General features: G+C 51.5%; 1 protein-coding gene across 1 annotated transcript; it reads left to right on the top strand.

Moving 5' to 3' along the window:
• The first annotated feature begins 3,110 nt into the window (after positions 1 to 3,110).
• On the top strand, positions 3,111 to 8,674 carry BTG2 (BTG anti-proliferation factor 2). The gene is made up of 2 exons (XM_030965689.1): positions 3,111 to 3,318; positions 5,242 to 8,674. Exons 1-2 carry the CDS (start codon positions 3,159 to 3,161, stop codon positions 5,577 to 5,579), a joined length of 498 nt encoding a protein of 165 aa, XP_030821549.1. The 5' UTR covers positions 3,111 to 3,158; the 3' UTR covers positions 5,580 to 8,674.
• The last annotated feature ends 547 nt before the right edge of the window (positions 8,675 to 9,221 follow it).

Below are 9,221 nucleotides of genomic sequence, written 5' to 3'. Positions count from 1 at the left end.
GACTTTAATCCTTGGGTTTATTTCAAAGCTTACAAAGGCAAATCTGGTTTGTGGTGAGAGATTTGCCTGATTTCTTCTGCTCTGGGCGGGAATGGGGTGGCAGATGGGGAGGATTTGGGGACTCTTGGCTGTGTCTGCTCTCAAACCTGACCCAGCCCTGAGCCTGCTGCACGAAACGGGGTCAGGAGCTCTGAATTCCCCTTTCCCACAATTTCCGAATTTCCATTTTCCTTCCCCCCCATTCCTGTCCTGTTCCCAATTCCCGTTCCCAGCCCTGGGTGGGAAATCCCTTGGGCAGAGCAGGAATTAAACCAGAGCAGGAATAAAAGCAGCTGCAGGCTGCGAGCAAAAGGCCTCAAAAAAAAAAATCCTATTATGAAATTCTGGGAAATATTGGGAATTTGAGATCTGGAGGTGCTGGAAAACCTCAGTGCCATCCCCATTTTTAGGGGTACAAGTGATGCTGCTCCTTGCTCAGGGGGATAGGAAAGGATCAGCAAGCCCAGGATAATTTTCCAGAGGGACAGAACCCCAAGGGTCAACAAGTCCAGGATAATTTTGGGTCAGCAATCCCAGGATAATTTTCTAGAGGGACAGGAGAAGGTCAGCAAATCCAGAATAATTTTCCAGTGGGATAGGAGAGGGTCAGCAAATCCAGAATAATTTTCCAGTGGGATAGGAGAGGGCCAGAAAGCCCAGGATAATTTTCTAGAGGGACAGAAAAGGATCAGCAATCCAGGATAATTTCCCAGTGGGACAGGAGAGGGTCAGAAAGCCCAGGATAATTTTCCAGAGGAACAGAAAAGGATCAGAAGTCCAGGATAATTTTCCAGTGGACAGAATCCCAAGGGTCAGCAAGCCCAGGATAATTTTCTAGAAGGACATGACCCCAAGGGTCAGACAGCTCAGGATAATTTTCTAGTGGGACAGAAAAGGGTCAGCAATCCAGAATAATTTTCCAGAGGAACAGAAAAGGATCAGAAGTCCAGGATAATTTTCCAGTGGGACCCCAAGGGTCAGCAATCCCAGGATGATTTTCCAGTGGGACAGAAAAGGGTCGGCAATCCCAGGATGATTTTCCAGTGGGACAGGACCTTGAGGGACTCAAGAGGAGCCTCAGAGAGGTGGGATTCCTCATCCCAGCTTCTGTTGAAAATAAGATCTAAAACAATCTTCTGAACGCCCATGGAAAGTTTAACCAAATAAAACCAAACCCTTCTGTCATATACAGTAATAAAACCAAAGACACAAATGAAGAGATTCAAACGGAATGTAAGAAATCCTTTTCCATCTCAAAAACAACAATTCCCCCCAAAAAACCCCTACAACCTCCAACCTTAAAAATCCACAAAACCCAACCAGACAAAACCCTAAACGACCTGATCCAGTCTCACAACTCTACCTCAAACAACAAACCCCACCAGAAACCTCCCGCCCCACCGTGCCCGTTTTTCCTGCTGCGTCGATCTGGGGATGCCAGGTGAGCACCTGGCACCTCTTTTGGGGAGCAGAGGGCGTTTTCCTCCCCATCAGAGCAGAGCGGTGGCTTCAGGTCCTCAAGGGTTGGTTTGGAAGTGGAGGAGGTTGGTTTGGATCTGGAGGAGGTTGGTTTGGAACTGGAGGAGGTTGGTTTGGAACTGGAGGAGGTTGGTTTGGAATTGGAGGAGGTTGGTTTGGAACTGGAGGAGGTTGGTTTGGAATTGGAGGAGGTTGGTTTGGAAGTGGAGGAGGTTGGTTTGGAACTGGAGGAGGTTGGTTTGGAACTGGAGGAGGTTGGTTTGGACCCATCCTGGAGCTCTGGCAGGGAATATCCACCCAAGATCCTGACCCTGCCTCCATAGGAGTTCTCCCATGGATGATCAAAGCCAAGAGCTCGGCCTCCCACTGCTCTCTAGCTCGGGGCCAGTTTCAGCAGGAGCTCTCTCAGGGCTTGTGGTGGCTTCCAGGTGCTCCTGCATCTCCCACAGCATCAGGGTTTCTCCTCTCCCTCCCTCCGGGCTGGCTGGGAGCACCTGGAGGCTCCGTGTGCTGCTCCAGCCCTGCCTGCCCTGGCTTGTCCTCGCCGGTTCCTGGCGTGGGACACGGCCCTGGTGCCACCTCCTCCTGCATCCTGCTCTTCCTCCAGCCTGGAGTGGGGCTGGGAGGTCTCAGGTGTCCCCTGCACCTCCTCGGATGAGGTGGGGGCGGCACTGTCACCCCTCATCTCCTGCAAGGGACACCTGGAACCTTCTCCCTTCTTCAGAAGGTTCAGGGGTGGCACTGTCACCCCTCATCTCCTGCAAGGGACGCCTGGAACGTTCTTCAGGAAGTTCAGGAGTTTTAGAAGGTTCAGGAGGTTCAGGGGGTGGCACTGTCTCCTCTTGTGTTCTGCAAGGGACATCTGGAACCTTCTCCCTTCTTCAGGAGGTTTGGGAAGTTCAGAAGGTTCAGGAGTGGCACTGTCACCCCTCATCTCCTCCTGTGTCCCTGTGTCCCTGTCTCTCTGTCCCTGTCCCTATCCCTGTCCTGGTCCCATTCCTCTGTCTCTGTGTCCCTGTCCTGTCCCTCTGTCCCTGTCCCTTTCTCCCTGTCCGTCTGTCCCTGTGTCCCTATCCCTGCCCCTATCCCCCTGTCCTGTCCCTCTGTCCCCTTGTCCCTGTCCCCCTGTCCCTCTGTCCTTATCCCCCTGTCCCTCTGTCGCTATCCTATCCCTCTGTCCATATCCCTGTCCCTGTCCTATCTCTGTCCCCCTGTCCCTCTGTCCCTCTATCCCTATCCCTGTCCCTGTCCCCCTGTCCTTCTGTCCTTGTCCCCCTGTCCCTGTGTCCCTGTCCCTCTGTCCCTATCCCTGTCCCCCTGTCCCTCTGTCCCTGTGTCTCTATCCTTGTCCCCCTGTCCCTCTGTCCCCCCCCGGTCCCCTCGATCCTCCCCCGGTAACCGCCCCCCCCCCTCCACCCCCGCGCGCTGTGACGTCACCGCGCTGAGCTCAGCCGCTATTACCATACCGCCCTATTTGCATTCCCTCATTTGCATGCGGCGCGGCCAATGGAACGCCGCGGCCGCGCCGTGACGTCGCGCGCGAGCCGCCCTATATAAACCGCGCGCGGAGCGGGCGACCGCCAGTCCGAGCGCCGCTGAGCCGCCGAGAAGGTCTTGGGTGTCGCCGCGTCCCCGCCGGGATGAGCCACCGCCACAGCCAGCGCCGCGGGCCCCGGGCCGACATGGTGCCTGAGATCGCCGCTGCCGTGGGCTTCGTGTCCGGCCTGCTGCGGACGCGGGGCTGCGTCAGCGAGCAGCAGTTGCAGGTGTTCAGCGGGGCGCTGCGGGAGGCGCTCACAGGTGAGCTCGGGGCGAGGGCGGTGACAGAGCCCGCTGGTGGCCGGGCTCTCCTGGTGGCGGCCGCTGGAGTGCTCCCCCATGTTCCTTCCAGGACCTGGCGGCGCCTCGAGTGCCCTCTGTGCTCCTTCCAGGACCTGGCGTCCCTTTGAGTGCTCCCCATGGCGGTGCGAGGACCTGGTGTCCCTTTTAGTGCTCTCTGAGCTCCTTCCAGGACCTGGTGTCCCTTTTAGTGCGCTCTGAGCTCCTTCCAGGACCTGGTGTCCCTTTTAGTGCTCTCTGAGCTCCTTCCAGGACCTGGTGTCCCTTTTAGTGCCCTCTGAGCTCCTTCCAGGACCTGGTGTCCCTTTAGGCTTTTTCCAGACCTGGTGCCTTTAGTGCTCTCTGAACCGTGTCCCTTTCGAGTGCCTCCCCCGTTGTTGCTCCGAGGACCTGGTGTCCCCTCCCGAGTGGCCCCCGTGTCCCCTCCGGGACCGCGTGTCCCCTCCTTGGTGCCCCCCGTGTTCCTTCCAGGACCTGATGTCCCTTCCCGTGTCGCTCCCGGGACGGGGTATCCCCCTCCAGGACCGGGTGTCCCCTCGAGGGTGCCCCCCGTGTCCCCTCGGGTCGGGCACCCCTCGGGGCTGTCCCGTGCCATTCTCGCTGCCGTCTGTCCCTTTGTCCCTTGGTGTCCCCGGCTGTCCCCGTGGTGGTCCGGGGGTCCTTCCCTGCCGGGCCGGGGCTGTGCAGACCCCACAGCTGCTCCCGGTGATGTCCCCAATGACTCCCGGTCCCTGCCGTGCCCGTGCCGGTGTCACCGCCCCGGGCACTCCCTGGGCGGTGCGGGGCTCCCTCCCTCCGGGCCGGGGCTGTTATCAGCCCCAGGAGGGGTGGCCGGGGTGCGATAAGGGGCAGCAGAGGGCTCAGCTGTGGGATGGGGCAGCTTTGGGGTGCCCTATCTGCCCCCAGCACCCCCCAGCCCCTGGCATTGTCCTGCCGGGGTTTTTGGGATGGAAGAGAAGCATTTGGGGTGGGCAGAGGGCTGGCAGTGCTTCCCTCTCCCTGCCCCCTTGGGAATGGGATTGGGGTCCCTTTCTTTGGTGCAGAACTTTTGGCACAATTTTAATTTCCTGCTCTTCCCGGTTCCTTTTGTGCTCCCAGTGTCCAGGGAGGCTCTGCCCGGGTGTTTGTTGGGATTTGGCTTTTAAACCCCAAATTTAGTGAGAGCTAAAGGCCCTAAACCCCACCTGCCTGCTGGGAAGGAGCCTTTCCTGGGACACCCTTTCTCACTGGGTTTTCTTTAGGATTTGGCCTTTAAACCCAAAATTTAGTGGGAACTAAAAGCCCTAAACCCCACCTGCCTGTGGGACACCCCTTGTCACTTCCCAGAGCACTACAAACACCACTGAGAAAAAAGGGTTTTCTTTAGGATTTGGCCTTTAAACTCTGAATTTAGTGGGAGCTAAACCCCAAATTTAGTGGCAGCTAAAGGCTCTAAACCGTACTGACTTTTGGGATATCCTTTCTCACCTCTCTTTTTCCCCTCCCCAGAGCACTACAGACACCACTGAGAAAAAAGGGTTTTCTTTAGGATTTGGCCTTTAAACTCTGAATTTAGTGGCAGCTAAAGGCTCTAAACCCCACCTGCCTGCTGGGAAGGAGCCTTTCCTGGGACACCCTTTCTCACTGGGTTTTCTTTAGGATTTGGCCTTTAAACACCAAATTTAATGGGACCTAAACCCCAAATTTAATGGGAGCTAAAAGCCCTAAACCCCACCTGCCTGTGGGACACCCCTGGTCACTTTCCAGAGCGCTACAAACACCCCTGAGAAAAAAGGGTTTTCTTTAGGATTTGGCCTTTAAACCCCAAATTTAGTGGCAGCTAAAGGCTCTAAACCCTGCTGACTTTTGGGATATCCTTTCTCACCTCTCTTTTTCCCTCCCCAGAGCACTACAGACACCACTGGTTCCCCGAGAAACCCTCCAAAGGCTCCGGCTACCGCTGCATCCGCATCAACCAGAGGATGGACCCTCTGCTGAGCCGTGCAGCGGGCCAGGGGGGGCTGGCAGTGCCCCAGCTGTTCCAGCTGCTGCCCCGCGAGCTCACGCTCTGGGTGGATCCCTACGAGGTCTCCTATAGGATCGGCGAGGACGGTTCCATCTGCGTCCTCTACCAGGCCACCAAACCCCCCAGCCCCTACGGAGGGATGCTCACCTGCAAGAACCAGATGATGCTGGGCCGTAGCAGCCCTTCTAAAAACTACATCATGACTGTCTCCAGTTAAAAAAAAAAAAAAAAAAAAAAACAACAAAAAAAAGAAAAACAAAAAAAAAAAAACCACAAAACACGACAAAAAGAAAAAAAAAACTTTTTCTCCTCCTTGTCCTTACACTGCCAAGACACAGGCTACTGTAATACCTCAAGCTGAGGATCTATTTTTAAGATGAAGAGCTATTTATATTTTTTAAAAAAAAAACCTCCAGAAAATCCAAAATTAAAATTTCGGGCGCCGCTCTGAGCCGAGGCGACGCCCCGGGTGCCTTTTCTAAAGCTGTTGCGGGCTTGTGAGTTTCTCTTTTTTGTATTATCATTGTTGTTATCGTGAAGCTGAGATCTGCCTGATGATGATTTTGGGGCTGGCTTTGGAATGGGGGATGAGGAGGCGAAGCCAGTCTGGGCAGTGTGGCTGCCTTGTCACCTTGTCACCACCCTGCTTGTCACCGCTGCTGCATCTCCAGGTGTTGCAGTGCTGGGTTTGTGGCCTGGATTTGGTGTCACCTCAGGGCTGGGTGACCCTGGGGACATTGGGGTCACCCTCCTGGATGTGCAGCAGCTCTGCCCTGCCCTATTGGGTGACACTGGGGACATTGGGGTCACCCTCCTGGATGTGCAGCAGCTCTGCCCTGTCCCTGTCCCAACCCCTGGAAAGGCTCCCCCAGGACCTGGAGCAGGGCAGAGACACCTGGGAGTGTCCCCAGGGTGACCCTGGTGGCACTGAGGGGACATTCCTGGTGCTGCCACCACCCCAGACCAGGTGCCTTTTCTAAAGCTGTTGCAAGCTTGTGAGTTTCTCTTTTTTGTATTATTATTATTATTATTGTTATTATTGTGAAGCTGAGATCTACCTAATGATGATTTTGGGGCTGGCTTTGGTCACCTGAGGATGAGGAGGTGAAGCCAGGCAGGGCAGTGTGGCTGCCGTGTCACCTTGTCACCACCCTGTTGTCACCTTCCCTCTGCTGTTGCTGCATCTCCAGGTGTTGCAGTGCTGGGTTTGTGGCCTGGATTTGGTGTCACCTCAGGGCTGGGGACATTGGGGTCACCCTCCTGGACGTGCAGCAGCTCTGCCCTGTCCCATTGTGTGACCCTGGGGACATTGGGGTCACCCTCCTGGGTGTGCTGCAGCTCTGCCCTGCCCCATTGTGTGACCCTGGGGACATTGGGGACATTGGGATCGCCCTCCTGGATGTGCTGTCCCAACCCCTAGAAAGGCTCACCCAGAACCTGGAGCAGGGCAGAGACACCTGGGAGTGACCCTGGTGGCACTGAGGGGACATTCCTGCTGCTCCCACCACCCTGGACCGTGAATTTTCTGCTCCCAGGGGCCCAGCCCTGCCCTGGTGTCCCCTCTGTGTCCCCTCTGTGTCCCCACCCTGATCCTGCCACCTCCTCGTGTCCCTGCTCTCCTTGTCCTGCAGGCCTTGGTGTGTGACGCCCCCTTTTTGCTGCCTTTTCTCCCCAAATCTGGATTTTTGGGGGGCTCTCCCTGCTCTCTCTGGGTGTTTTGGGGTCCTGATGTTGCTTTTCAAAGCCACAGCACTTCCCTGCCCCCCTTGGGAAGGGGATTTGGGTTGATCTCCTTGGTACAAAACTTTTTGCACAATTTTCAATTCCTGCTCTCTGCATTTCCTTTTGCATTCAGGGAGGCTCTGCCAGGGTGGTTTTGGGGATTTGGCCACAAATCCCAAATTTAGTGGCAGCTAAAGTTCCTAAATCCCACCCTGATTTTGGGAAGGAGCTACAAACACCACTGAGAACTTTTAAAATGTTTTCTTTAGGATTTGGCCACAAATCCCAAATTTAGTGGCAGCTGAAGTTCCTAAACCCCATTTGATGCTGGGAATGAGCACTACAAACACCTTTAAAGGGTTTTTTTTTTAGGATTTCACCTTTAAATCCCAAATTTAGTGGCAGCTAAAGATCCTAAACCCCATCTTGATTTTGGGAAGGAGTTACAAACACCACTAAGAAACCTTTCAAGGGTTTTTCTTTAGGGTTTGGCCATAAATCCCAAATTTAGTGGCAGCTAAAGTTCCTAAATCCCACCCTGATTTTGGGAAGGAGCTACAAACACCGCTGAGAACCTTGAAATGGATTTTCTTTAGGATTTCACCTTTAAATCCCAAATTTAGTGGCACCTAAAGATCCTAAACCCCACCTTGATTTTGGAAAGGAGCCTTTCCTGGGATATCCCAAATCCTCTGCCCCTTTTCCCACCCCCTGGAGCTTCCTCAGGGAGAAATTTGAGCCTTGGTTGTTGCAAAACCTCCTGGATTTTTCTCTTCCCCTTTTCCTGACGTGGCAAAACCCCAGAGCTGTTCTCACCCAGCCCCTGGTGATTCAAATTCTCAGATATTTGTGCAACACATTTCCAAATCCTGCCTGCTCTGGGAGAGGCAGGAACCTCTTGAATACATTCAATTATCCAGCTCAGCAACCCAAAATTCTAAAATTCAATTTTTTTTTTTTTTTTTTGCAAGTCCAGAACTGAAAAATCAACCTAAATTCACAAATATTTATATTTTTTTTTAAATGTCATTTAATGGTTTTTTTAATGTTGTTTGTGCCTGAGATCAGAGCAGAGTTTGGAGTTGCATCAGTTCTCTCCCCCCATTTCTAAAATTCAGATTTTTATTTTTTTTGCAAGTCCAAAATTGGAAAATCAACCTCAATTCTCAAATATTTATATTTTTTAAATATCAGGTTGCTTATTTTTTCTTTTTTTTTTTGCAAGTCCGAATTTGTAAAATCAGCCTGGATTCTCAAATATTTTTATTTTATTTTTGGAAATGTCACATTATTTGTACTTGAGCAGATCAGAGCAGAGTCTGGATTGCATCACTTTTCTCCCCATTCTAAAATTCAGATTTTTTGGTTTTTTTTGCAAGTCCAGAACTGAAAAATCAACCTCAATTCTCAAATATTTATATATTTTTTTAATATCAGTTTGTTTGTGCCTGAGGAGATCAGAGCACTCTGGAGTTGCATCGTTCCCTCTTCACTGGAATTTCTCCCCATTCTAAAATTCAGATTTTTTTTTTGCAAGTCCAAAATTGGAAAATCAACCTCAATTCTCAAATATTTATATTTTTAAATATCAGGTTGTTTATTTTTTCTTTTTTTGCAACTCCAAAACTGGAAAATCAGCCTGGATTCTCAAATATTTTTATTTTATTTTGGGAAATGTCAGGTTATTTGTACTTGAGCAGATCAGAGCAGAGTCTGGATTGCATCACTTTTCTCCCACTTCTAAAATTCAGATTTTTGGGTTTTGTTGCAAGTCCAGAACTGAAAAATCAACCAAAATTCTCAAATATTTATATTTTTAAATATTAGGTTGTTTATATTTTCTTTTTTTTGCAAGTCTTGGTATAATTTTATTTTTTTTATTCAGTTATTTGTACTTGAGCAGATCAGAGCAGAGTCTGGATTGCATCACTTTTCTCCCCATTCTAAAATTCAGATTTTTGGGTTTTGTTGCAAGTCCAGAACTGAAAAATCAACCAAAATTCTCAAATATTTATATATTTTTTTTAAATATCAGTTTGTTTGTGGCGGAGGAGATCAGAGCAGAGTCTGGGGTTGTGTCATTTCCCTCTGCACTGGAATTTCTCACGTCAGCAGAGCAGGAAGGAAACTCTGAGGG

This window comes from Camarhynchus parvulus, chromosome 26 (genome assembly GCF_901933205.1).
Source record: "Camarhynchus parvulus chromosome 26, STF_HiC, whole genome shotgun sequence".
Classification (NCBI taxonomy): domain Eukaryota; kingdom Metazoa; phylum Chordata; class Aves; order Passeriformes; family Thraupidae; genus Camarhynchus; species Camarhynchus parvulus.
This window is presented reverse-complemented; position numbering and strand designations above follow the sequence as displayed.

What these genes read in the sequence shown, in the direction of transcription:
- BTG2 (XM_030965689.1), top strand. Translation starts at nt 3,159, where the DNA reads ATGAGCCACCGCCACAGCCAGCGCCGCGGGCCCCGGGCCGACATGGTG. An exon ending in GCTGCGGGAGGCGCTCACAG is followed by an intron (nt 3,319 to 5,241) that starts GTGAGCTCGGGG and finishes TTCCCTCCCCAG; the next exon opens with AGCACTACAGACACCACTGG.